General features: G+C 53.9%; 1 protein-coding gene across 2 annotated transcripts in view; it reads left to right on the top strand.

Annotated features, from left to right (window-relative positions):
• KNDC1 (kinase non-catalytic C-lobe domain containing 1) overlaps positions 1-12,788 on the top strand; it is a 56,855-nt gene that overhangs the window by 12,855 nt on the left and 31,212 nt on the right. The window contains exons 4-7 of one of the 2 annotated variants that reach the window (XM_060126364.1): positions 7,962-8,108; positions 8,440-8,557; positions 9,786-10,468; positions 12,368-12,482. In XM_060126364.1, the coding sequence (XP_059982347.1) occupies positions 7,962-8,108; positions 8,440-8,557; positions 9,786-10,468; positions 12,368-12,482 (1,063 nt within the window). Of the gene's footprint in view, positions 1-5,482; positions 5,680-7,961; positions 8,109-8,439; positions 8,558-9,785; positions 10,469-12,367; positions 12,483-12,788 lie in introns of those variants that run through there. The other variant, XM_060126365.1, reaches the window with a different exon arrangement.

Raw genomic sequence — 12,788 nt, forward strand, 5'->3', positions numbered from 1 at the left:
TTGTAATTGTTCCGCGGCACAGTTTACTGACCGAGGCAGTGTGTGTTCTCGCTGCTCCACTGACTGCCCTCCCCAGTCCCTTCCTTGGCCTCCCTGATCCTCGAGACACAACAGTATTGAAATCAGGCCAGTGAATAACCCTGCAATGGCCTCTAAGGGTTGAAAGGCAGAGCCACAGGTCCCTCCCCGCGCGTTGGGCCATTCGGGTCCTCTGTCGCTTTGTCGCTTTTCCTCTTTTGCCGAGTTGTCTGCTCCTTACTCTGAGGTGTAGACGGCACTGTACCCCTCCCTTTGCAGAGGAAGCGAGTCCAGCAACGGAAGGGAGCCGCCATCCACTCTCCAAGTGACAGAGCTCCCTGGGTGGAGGGCCTTTCCCGGGGCAGGGACCCCACCTGCTGCAGGGTGTAGGGACAGGCAGGCCCACGACAGGGAGGGAGGAGTGATGGGACCACGCTCAGGGGGCAGGGAGAGACTGTCCTTAGCGGGAGGGAAGGGGGCTCCCCCTTCCTTTTTAATGCTTCCTGTCCCCGGAATCTTCCTATCATGACAAGTTTTCTTCTCTGAGTCGCCGTAATTCCTAGCGGGTGGTTGGTGACTTTCCCTGTTGCTCCTCCCATGGGGCAAGCAGGTCCTTCTCGCCTCACACCTGTGTCAGCATGGGCGCCGTGCCCCGATCCCGGTGTTGGCACCGCCCATGATTCTGGGGTCCCCGCTCGGTGTTCAGATGGCAACAGAGCAGGTGGGATCCTGCCTCATGGGCCGTGGTCCTCAGGGGGACGGACTTGATGCGAGTAGGGTTCACAGGATCACCACTAGGGGGGCTTCCAAGACAGGAATTAAAGGTGGAAAGACCTCGAGGGCCAAAGACGCTGGTGTTGGCCAGTGTGTAGTGGACAGTGTCATCTGACAGCCAATGAGAAGTTTGTTTGCTGAGTTATTTTCAAACTAAAAGAGATGGATGGATAGATGAAGGTGGACAGAGACAGAAAGATATAGATACGGATACAAAGAAAAGTAGGAAGGAAGGGAGGGAGGGAGGAAAAGTAAATGTGGGTGGCAGATGGAGAGGGGATGGACAGATGGATGGATGGATGCACGTGTGGGAGGGTAGACGGGCACCAGTGTTCCTGGAGGGACGACAGGGCATGGACGGCAGAAGCAGGTACCCTGGGCAGAGCCACGTCTCACCCTCAGGGCTGTGGCTTGCTGGGGACCTCACTGCTGCGGCCTAGCCTGGGCTCGTAGGGTCTTCCTTTCCTTCCACCCGCAGCACCCAGCAGGGCTCCCGAACCAAGGCGTCTGCCTGAGTCTGTGCGGCAGCTTGACCTACCTTTGGCCCCTTCAGAAAGCCCTGGGTGCTGGCTCCGTGGGGACCCAGATGGAGGCCCTGGGTGCGGAGGGCGAGGTCAGCGTGTGAGGTGGGGAGCGGGCTGCCGTCCGCCTGGGGACCAGTGCGGGGGTGCCAGTGTCTCCCATGAGAGGCTGGCGGCGGCCCAGGGGCCTGGCCTCGTGCACAGGGAGAGCGGACAGACTCCGGGCCATCAGGGTGGGCACCAGCCGTGTTCACAGGGCCCCGAGCAGGTAGCCGGACACCCTCCTGAGCAGGCTGGCGTTGTCTGTAGGTGACGAGATTGTGGGCCTGAGAGGTCAGGGGCTTCAGTGGAAAATGATAGAATAAAAGACTGCAGAGGTCAGCGGAAGGCAAGGTACATCCCCCAAAGTACGTAGCTTTCCTTTGTGTTGGTAGTTACCAGTTCGAGAGGAAATGGAAAATGTCCCACGTATAACAGCCACGACCACAGAAAGCCCGGGAGTGAACATGGCAGGAAGGGTTGAAAGTGCACAGCAAACCACTTTTCAAAAGATGAAAAAACAAGGCACGAGAAAATGAGGAGGTGGACCCTGTCCCTACACTAAGTATTTTTTCCAGCTTTACTGCGACAAAACTGACATTTAATGTTGTGTAAGTTCAGGGCCTACAGCCTAATGATTTGATATACTTAACATATTTCAAAACTATTTCCCCGTAGGGTTAGTTAACACCTAACACCTCCACCGCTAATTACCGTTCTTTTTGGTGGTGAGAACATTACAGGTCTGCTCTCTCAGGAACTCTGAAGTATACAGCACAGTATTGCCGACTGGAGCCGCCGTGCTGTGCATTAGATGCCAAGAGCCTGTTCGTCTTATAACTGGAAGTTTGTGCCCTTTGACCAGTGTCTTCTCATTCCCTGCCGCCCACAGGCCCCTGGCAACCTCCATTCTACTCTCTGTTTCTATGAGTTCAGCTTTTTAGATCCTGCGTGTAAGTGAGATCATACAGTATGTCTTTCTCTGTCTGACTTATTTCACGTAGCATAATGCCCTCAACGACCATCCTTGTTTCTTGCAGCTGAATAATATTCCATTGTGTATATAGACCACATTTTCTTTATCCATTCACCCAGAGACACGTAGCTTGTTTCCATGTCTTGGCTTTTGTGAATCATGCTGCAGTGAACGTGGGGCTGCAGGTATCTCTTCGAGAGCCTGATCTCATTTCCTTTGGAAGTACGCACAGAAGTGGGGTTGCTGGGTCACATGGAGGTTCTATTTTCATTTTTTTGAGGAACCTCCATGTTGTTTTCCACAGTGACTGCACCAATTTACATTCCCACCAGCAGTGCACAAGGGTTCCCTTTTCTCCACATTCTCACCAACACTTGTTATCTCTTGTCTTTTTGATAACAGCCATTCTAACAGGTGTGAGATGATAGCTCATTTTAATTTTGATTTGCATTTCCCTGATGATTAGTGACGTTGAGCATCTTTTCATGTACCAGTTAGTTATTTGTATGTCTTCCTGGGAAAATGTTTATTCAGTTGCTCTGCCCATTTTTTTAAAATAGCATCTTTGTTTAAAAATTATTTATTTACTTGGCTGTGCCGGGTCTTAGTTGCAGCACGCGGGATCTTTAGTTGCAGCATGCGGGATCTTTTAGTTGTGGCATGCGAACTCTTAGTTGCAGCATGTAGGATCTGACCATTAGGAGCATGGAGTCTTAGCCACTAGGCCACCAGGGAAATCTCCCTCTGCCCATTTTTTTTTTTAATAAATTTATTTATTTTTGGCTGCATTGGGTCTTCGCTGCTGCTCACAGGCTTTCTCTAGCTGTGGCGAGTGGGGGCTACTCTTCGTTGCAGTGCGTGGGCTTCTCGCTGTGGTGGCTTCTCTTGTTGCAGAGCACGGGCTCTAGGCGCACGGGCTCAGTAGTTGCGGCACGTGGGCTCAGTCGTTGTGGCTCGCGGGCTCTAGAGCGCAGGCTCAGTAGTTGTGGTACACGGGCTTAGTTGCTCTGCAGCATGTGGGATCTTCCCGGACCAGGGCTCAAACGAGTGTCCCCTGCATTGGCAGGCGGATTCTTAACCACTGTGCCACCAGGGAAGTCCCTCTGCCCATTTTTTAATCAGATTATTTTGTTGCTCTTGAGTTGTGTGAGTTCTTTATCTACTTCAGATATTAACCCCCTATGAGGTAAATGGTTTGCAGATATTCTCTCCCATAGGTTGCCTTTTCACGTTGCTAATTGTTTCTCATGCAGAAGCTTTTAGTTTGATTTATTTGTTCCATTTATTTGTTTTTTCTTTTGGTGCTTGTGCTTGTGGTGTTATGTCCAAAAAAATCATTGCCAAGACCAATGCCAGGGAGCTTTCCCCCTATGTTTTCTTCTATGATTTCTATGGTTTTCAGGTCTTATGTTTAATTCTTTAATCCATTATGAGTTAGTTTTTGTGTGTGGTGTAACATACAGGTCCAGTTTCATTCTTTTGCATGTGGCTGTCCAGTTTTCCCAATATCATTTATTGTAGAGACTGCCCTTTCGCAGTAAGGGTTCTTTGCTCCCTTGTCAAATACTAGTTGACTGTATAGGCGTGGTTTTATTTCTGGGCTCTCAATTCTGTTCCATGTGATGGTTTTTATGCCAGTACCATACTGGTTTGATTACTAGAGCTGTGTAATACACACACCCGGAAGTGTGATGCCTCCAGCTTTGCTCTTTCTCAGGATTGCTTTGGCTATTTGCAGTCTTTTGTGGTTCCATACAAACTTTTTGATTTTTTTTTTCTATTTCTATGAAAATGCCATAGGAATACTGATAGAAATTGCATTCAGTCTGTAGATGGCTTTGGGTAGGATGGACATTTTAACAATATTAATTCTTCTGATCCATGAACACAGGATATCATTCCAGTTATTTGTGTCTTCAACTTCTTTCATCAAAGTCTTACTCTTTGCAATATACAGATCTTTCACCTGCTTGGTTATATTTATTCCTAAATATTTTATTGTTTTTCCTAAGTATTCTATTGTTTTTGATGCTATTGTGAGTGTGATTGTTTTCTTTATTTCTTTTTTAGATATTTCATTGTTAGTGTATAAAAATGTAACTGATTTATGCACGCTGATTTTGTATCCTGAAATTTTACTGAATTTGTTGTTACTAAAAGATTTTTGGTGGCATCTAAGATTTTCTATCTATAAGATCATATCATGTGCAAATAGAGACAATTTTATTTCTTCCCTTCTAGTTTGGTTGCCTTTTATTTATTTTTCTTGCCTAATTGCTCTGGCTAGAACTTCCAGTGTGTTGAAAAGGAATGATGAGACTGGGCATCCTTGTTTTGTTCTGATCTTAAAGGAAAAGATTTCATTCAACCTTTCACCATTGAGTATGATGTTAGCTGTGAGCTTGTAATATGTGGCCTTTGTTATGTTGAGGTACATCCCTTCTGTACCCAGTTCATTGAGAGTTTTTACCATGAAAGGATGCTGAATTTTGCCAAATGCTTTTTTCTGCTTCTATTGAGATGATCGTATGATTTTTATGTTTTACTCTATTAATATGGTGACTCACAGTTACTGATTTGTGTATATTGACCCATTTTTCATCTTAGGGACAAATCCCCCTTGACCATGGTATATGATCCTTTTAATTACTTTTGAATTTAGTTTGCTAATACTTTGTTGAGGATTTTCACATCTATATTCATCAGGGATATTGGTCTATAGTTTTCTTGTACTGTTCTTATCTGGCTTTGATGTCAGGGTAATGCTGGCCTCATATAATGAGTTTGGGAGTGTTCCCTCTTCTTCAATTTTTGGAAGAATTTAGGAAGGATTGGTATTAATTCTTTAAATAAATGTTAGTAGAATTCACCAGTGAAATCATCTAGTCCTGGGCTTTTCTTTGTTGGGAGGTTTTTGATTACTGATTCGATCTCCTTACTAGTAATAGTTTGTTCAGATTATCTATTTCTTCGTGATTCAGTTTTGGTAGGTTGTAGGTTTCTAGGAATTTATCTGTTTTTTTCTAGGCTATCCAAGTTGTTGGCATATAAATAGTGGTCTCTTATGATCCTTTGTGTTTCTGTGGTATCAGGTGCAATGACTCGTCCCTCATTTCTGATGTTATTTATTTGAGTCCTCTCTTTTTTTCCCTAGTTAGTCTAGCTGAAGGGTCCACAACCAGGACAGAGGTTTGTCTGTCTCTCACCTGACACACAGCTGGGCAAGACTCCTGCCAGGTCCCTTGGCATATGTTGCTGGATCCCACAGCTCCCACAAAGGAAATTTTGTCCGCAGATGGATGCCAAATTGTTGTTGAGGGGGATACAATCTAGGGACAGCCATCTTGCTGACATCCAAGTATTTCATCTTGTACGACGTTGGTCCTTCCCAAATTCTGCCACGTCAGTGCTGTTACAATAAAATTCTAACCTTTTGGTTTTTTTTTTTAATGGGAATGGGGGAACCTATATATATATTTTAACCCTGACAAATGTGAAAATAGTCAAACATTTTTGGGAAAGAAATGGAGGGCCATTTGTCCACCAGGTATGAAAATGCACTCTGGGGAATTCCCTGGCAGTCCAGTGGTTAGGACTTGGCGCTTTCACTCCGATCCCAAGTTGGGGAACTAAGGTCCCACAAGCCACACGGCTCAGCAAAACAAAAAGAAAGAAAGAAAGAAAGAAAGAAAATGCATTCTGAAGCTACCATAATTAAAATAGCACAGTAGCACAGTCTGGACAGAGGGAGAGACACAGAGTAAGAGGAGGGGAGGCCAGCCAGAGCCTGGAGCCCCGGGGAGCTGAGGGCAGCAGGACGAGGGTTCAGGGTGGACAGAGGGTGGGCTCTTCTTTAACAGTGTGGGAGATGGAGGTGGCTCTCCATCAGGAAGGAGCCCAAACCAGATCCCTGCAGCATGCCAGCTCACAGGTACAACCCACAGGGGTTAGAGCCAGATGCTTTCAAATTACAGAAGTATTGGAAAAGGCAGAAGTAAGCTGTTTCCATTGTCGTGGGCTAGGGAAGTTCCTCTTAAGAAGGCAATAAAAAAATTATCCAGTTTCACAAATTAAACATTAGAATTTTTGAATGTCAAAAGACACATGAAAAAGTTGAAACATAAGTGACAGAATATACGTGTGACACACAGACCAGGGATCAGCTCCTTCGTGTGCCAGGAGTGCACTCAAAACAGGCAGCAGCTCAGCGGACGAATTAGCAAAGTCCACGAATGGGCATAAAGAGGAAAATTTTAAACAACGAATAGAGATGAACAGATGCTTGGTCTCATTCACGGTCACAGAAACGCAGGTTAGCCCGAGACACTGAGCCTGGGGAAGCTGCAGAGGCCGCGAGCTGGAAGGGGGAGGGGGTCTGACCCACACACACACGCACAGACACACGCACACGGCTGGGCCGGTGACTCACAAGGGAAGCTCCTCAGCAGCTCCGAAAACTGCAGATGGAACGGATGTAGCCCAGATTGTAGCCCCACTTGCGGGGCCTGAGGCCTCGTGAACACACTGTGGATGCACAGAGACGTCCACGTGAGGACGGCCACTGCAGCGCTGGTCACAACAGCAAAACACAGGAACCGCCCTGAGTGGCGAGGGGCGGACCCCCACGTGCCCAGCTCATGAGACAGATGCTGGCAGGGAGGTGGGTCAGGAGGGCGCGTCTCAGCCAGGCGGCCAGTGGAAACCAGACAGCCCTAGAACAACAGCAGGAGCCGGTGGTCCCAGACTTCCCCACAGACCAGGAAGGTGGGGTCTGAGGGTCATGTGAGGAGGCCGGGCAAGACGTCCCTGACAGGACCCCACCGCTCAGCCAGGCTGAGGCTGGCCCTGGCTAGGTGTTGACCCTGGACCAGAGTGGGCCCAGGGCTGGAGGTTGGGGGACTCACTGGTTGGGGTGGGGAGAGCACCGGGGCAGGGAGGTGGGGAGAGCCGGCCTCTGGGGGCCCGGCCTCTACTCCTGAGCTGTGTGACCCACCTCTCTGGAGTCACAAGGCCCAGGGCCCCGAACAGCTCCTCCTGGCCCAGCTGTGCGGCCCCGGGCAGGTTCCTGAACCTCTCTGGTCTCAGCTTCCTGTGAGTGAAGCGGGGATGATGAAGCCCCACGTGCACGGTCCTGGGATGAGGCGAGAAGGCCAGATGGTGTTGGAGGACACCTGGCCGCGGCGGTTCGGCAGCCCCTCCAGGACCCAAGGGCTGAGGCCTGCCCTGTGAGCCTGTCCCAGCAGGCATGGGGTGAAGAGCCCCTCTCTCACAGGGGAAAACCCTGACTTCCAAACTGCAAGAAACCTGCCTTTCCTCCTCCTCAAATCGGTTTTTGAAGCATACACTTGAAAAAGAATAGGCTGGCCCTTCGAAGACAGGGCCTGTGCCAGGCGAGGGCCTGTGCCGGGGAGGTGGGCTGGGGCTGGTGGCGCGGGGCCGGCACAGACCCCAGGCCCGGGAGCATGGGGGTGGCCCGGGGCCAGGAGAATCGCCGCGCTGGGGGCAGGGGAGGCGGCCCTGTAAAGCGCAGGTGCTCCTGGCCCAGAGGAGCAGCGGCTGCCTGGGGACAGGTGCTGCCCGGGAGGCTGCGAGGCCCTGCCCCACGCCCAGTGGGTTCTCTGGTGCTGCCGCAGGCCCACATCTACTCTCTGGGGGCCACGCTGAAGGCAGCCCTCGACTATGTGACGGAGCCCGAGCCCCAGCCCAGGCTGAGCCGGGAGCTGGAAGCGCTGCTGGGCCAGATGCAGGCCGAGGACCCCCGGGACCGGCCCGACCTGCAGGTAGGCGCGAAGGCAGCCCCCGCTTCCCCCAGGCACGGCCCTGCGCCCCACGCGCCCCCAGCCAACACGCACGCACAGCCAGTGCGCACACGCGGGCCCCCACCCGCCCATCACCCGGGCTCCTTACTTCTTTACTCTGCATTTTTGCGATGAACGGCATGCATTATAACCATCACGGGCAGGACAGAATCCGCTGGTTTCACGAAGCGGATTCTGTCCCACGGGGATCATGTAGCTCAGGACGCCCCGCTTCGTGATCCCGGCGCCTCGAGCGGAGCGGCGAGGGGGCGACGGGGGCTGGGGTGGGGCTGAGCACTGGCTCCGGTCACAGAGCATCATCGCACTGTGCGAGGAGAAGATGCAGCTCACGTCCTCCTGCCACCTGTGCCGGAGCCTCTCGGCTGCCGGGAGGAGGGTGCTCTCCATCGAGTCCTTCGGGGCGTTTCAAGGTAAGCACACAGGTGGACGAGCCTGCACACACGCCCAGGCATGTGCACGCCCTCACACATGCACACATGGGTGGCACAAGCATTAACACGATCACGTACACACACGTTCGCACCAGCGTGTTCGCCGTGTAAGCCACCCACGCTGACATGCACACGGATGCAGACAGATCACGTGTGCTCCCACAGCACACATGGAAACATACAAGCATGTGCAAACTCGGACACACCTATTTAGACTATTAACTCACAGCGAGCACACCCCCGTGCACACGCAGCACACACCCCCAGTTTCCCACACGCACAAACATGTCTGCAAACGTGCACACACTTACACGCTCTGACCCACAATTGGAGGTGACAGGCAGGTCATATGGGAAGTGACTGCCCTCAGGACCGGTCACCTCTGTCCTCTCCTGTGGGCGTTGGGGACATGGACACAGCACCGCCAGTCTGGTGGCCACACAAGCTGTTTCTGAAGCGTCTGGGATTTTCACGGCTCACAAGGCATAACCTTGGGTGGCATTTTGAACAAATGCCAACGTCTGCTCTGCACTGTGCTCGCAGCAGGGAGCCTGGAGGGTCCTGAGGGGAGGTGTGGAGCCTCTGGGGGCGGCAGGGCCCCTCCCCCAGCCAAGCGAGCGGCATTTCCCACCACGTTGGCATTTGTGACACTGCAGCACCAGGCCCGCTGGCGGCTCTAACATCAGGGAGGGCGTTAACGCTGAGAGCAGAGGCTCCGTTGAGGGGGCTGCAGGCCACTGGGAGGGGAGGGCGTGTGTCTCTAGAGGGGTTCACACAGACACACGTGTGGAAGATTGTACGTCAGGACGAGCTGGGGCTGCTGCCGGATTTAATTTATGCCTTTGGGGAGTATCACTTGTGTAACCGTAATAGCAAAACCATGTGCTTTTTGGATGAGCTAATTAGACAGGCCTCAGGAAACCCCTTCGGGAAGCTCATCCTGGATTGGGTGGCGGGGGTGACCGAGAGCCTTCGGAGACTCATTACTTAGCCAAGATGGTGTGATTAAGGAAGCAGATGAGGACGTTTCTGGGCCAGTCCTGAGGGAAGGGGTGGGGGCCTGGGAGGCCCCGTGCTCTCTGTGATGGGTGGGGGTCCAGGGGTCCTGCAGGAGTGGGTGCCTTGGTGGCCGTGAGCGTGGGGATTGCAGGGGGAGGTCGATCCTGGCCGTGGCCCTCGGCTGTAATCACGTCTTGCTTTTGCCCAGATGTCAGTGAGATCACCTGGAGGGAGAGACTGGCTCCAAAAAGTGTGGGGCCCAAGAGGCAGCCAGGGGACCGCTCCGCGGACCCAGCGGCCCTGCCTGCCCTGGAGGGCCAGCCCCCGAGCCCCGCCGGAGAAAGCCTGGAGCACCCGGGGACCCCGCCCTCCAAGGCTCTGCTGTCAGCCCCTGTGAAAAACGGAGAAAGCCCGGGCCAGGAGGGGCTGGTCCCCGAGAGGCTGGCCTGCCTCCTCCTGGACGCCCAGCGGCCCCTGGGGGACCCGGACAGAGGCTTCCTGGAGAGGAGCCGCCTGAGGAAGGTGCAGACGCTGCCCCGGCTCCCGCCCTGCAGCCCCGAGGCCGGCGCCCTCTGCCTGTCGCTGACCAGCACGAAAACCCAGCCACCGGCACCAGAATTCTTCCCTCCAGACCCCAGGAAGCCCTTTCCGGAGGGGAAAAATGGCCTTACCAGCTCCCAGGCACAGCCCGAATCCAGTCTGTGGCCTGAGCGAGACGCCGAGCTCTGGCGTCTTGGGGACAGGGGGGCGCGTGGCCGAGGCCCCACAGAGGAAAGCCCCCTGCCCGGTTCCAAGGGCCCTCGCGATGCCGGCAGAGACCCAGGGACTCCCGAGCCTGATGACGGGACTGCGGACAGAGCCGGGGAGCCGGGCGGAGCAGCCCTGGAGCAGGTGGGTGACCGTGGCCCGCGTGGCCCGGGAGGGGCCTGCGTGCACACGCACCGCGCACGCGCTCCCTCCGCAGGCGCGGGCTCTTGAGTACGAAGTAAGTCGCTCCCCTAAGGTGGGTGCCTGTGAGCATCTCGGGACGAAGTCACCTGGGGTTCGGTGGCCCGAATACACGTGTGTCTGTGCAGCAGTGCTGGCTCCACCAGCTTCATTCCCACCATGCTTTGCTGACCCAGAGGTCAAAGGGGAGGGCAGACTCTGAGTTACATTTTTATTCATATCCTGATAAGCACCTGAGGGTAATTTACTTGAAAAATATGGTTACTTTAAAATGAAAGCCATCCTGGAGACCCCAGTGCGTTGACACATGCTCGATGCCCACGTGCTGTCTGCTCAGCCCAAACCATCTCCACTGGCCTCCCCATGTCCACCCACCCGACCACACTCATGTACCCAGAGCGCCCAGGCACCGAAGTGAAAACCTCAGGCCTGAGCCCAGGGCTCTGCTCACCTTCAAATGCCCGCCAGCCTCACAGACAGCCCACCTCCCAGATGGGTAAACTGAGGCTGGGGGCCGCCATGAGGAGGGTGGGTGGTCGCTGAAGGGCAGAGCTGATTGGGAGCCCAGCCATGGTCTTAACCACCAGGCTTCCCTGCCCCGAAGGCTCAAGGGATCAGGGCCCACCAGACCTCGGCCCCCACACAGGTCACAACCCGTCAGGTGTCAGGGCTGGTCCAGAGTCGGGGACCCAGATCTCCTCTGGAGAGCACGTCCTGGGTGCAAAGCTGGCTGCTCCAACCCCACATGTAGCAGGAGGCTTGGGGGGCCCTGTGCCCCAGAACCTGGGCCCCTGGCCAGGCACAGGCTGGATGAGGCAGGCAGTGAAGTCTCAGGACCGAGGCAGCTACACCCTGGGCACAGAGGGGGGTCCAGGAGGGGTGAAGACACTGCCTCTGGAACCTTCCTCTGAACATGCACTTCTGTGTCCAAGCGGGCGGTTGTACTCCCAGCTCTTCCCGTGGCCGCAAAGCAGAGAACTCCCTTCCAGCTGAACTCATTCTTCTGACTCTGGGACTTTAATCTGTGGGGGGGCCAGTACGAGGGAAGGGGAACCCATAACATAAAATTTACCATCTTAACCATTTCAAGTGTACAGGACAGTGGCATTAGGTGCATTCACACTGTTGTGCAATCATGACCGTCATCCATCCCTGGAACTTTGTCATCATCCCAGACTGAAACTGTGTCCGCATTAAACACTTACCCGCCATCCCTGCCCCGGCCCTGATAACCACTCATCTACTTTCTGTCTCTACGGGTGTGACTGCTCTCAGTCTTTGATAGAAGAGAAATCATACAATGTCTGTCCCTTTTTGACTAGCTTACCTCACGGACCACAGTGTCCTCAGGCTTCATCTATGTTGTAGCTGTGGCAGAATTCCCTTCCTTTTTAAGGCTGAAGAGTGTCCATCTTATGGATGGACCACGTAATGCTTACCCATCCATCCGCCAATGGCGCTTGGGTTGCTTCCACATGTTAGCTCTCAATCATGCTGATTTGAACATGGGTGTGCAAATATGTCTTCAAGACCCTGCTTTTAAGTGGAATTGCTGGGTCAGATGGTAATTCTACGTCTGATTCTTTGAGGAGCCTCTGCTGTTTTCCACGTCGTTGCACCGTTTTACGATCCCACCTGCCGTGCACAGGTGCTGGTTTCTCCACGTGTACCCCCAGCACCTGTTGTGCTGACGTGGGGACTCTCCCAGCCCGTCATGCCAGGAGTGCACTGTGTGGGGCAAACCCCACGTGTTTGAGGTGGTCCCTGCCCTGCCGTCTTCCTCCATGCATCTCTCTGAGGTGCCCACACACTGAATGTGGCTCCTCCCCCCGCCCCCCTCAGGGCGTCTCCCTGCAGGACCTCCTGTCTAAGCTGGGCCGGCCCTTCAAGGAGTACGAGCTCTGGGCTCTGTCCCACGCATGCCTCAGCACCCTGCGGACGCACGGCCAGCACCCAGGTGACGCCCTCCCATGGGTCCTCGTCCAGCCCACCGACCCCCAGCATGTCCGGGCCAGGACCCAGGGCCACACGTGGCCTCTGTCGCCCGTGTGGGCTGTGTGGACAGCCTGGGGCTGGGTGGCAGTGTCCACCCTGTGAGCCGGTGGCGGCCTGGGGGTATCTACTCTGGGCTCAGGACCAAGGGGGTCAGAGGGCAGCTTCAAACGTGGGCCTCCTCCTGCTGAGGAGGGGCGGAAGCTGTGCGGTGGCCCTGGGCCACACCCTCTCAGCAGGGGCGACGCTGTCCCCAAGGAGACGAAGGTTG

The sequence above is a fragment of the Lagenorhynchus albirostris genome, chromosome 16 (genome assembly GCF_949774975.1).
Source record: "Lagenorhynchus albirostris chromosome 16, mLagAlb1.1, whole genome shotgun sequence".
NCBI lineage: Eukaryota > Metazoa > Chordata > Mammalia > Artiodactyla > Delphinidae > Lagenorhynchus > Lagenorhynchus albirostris.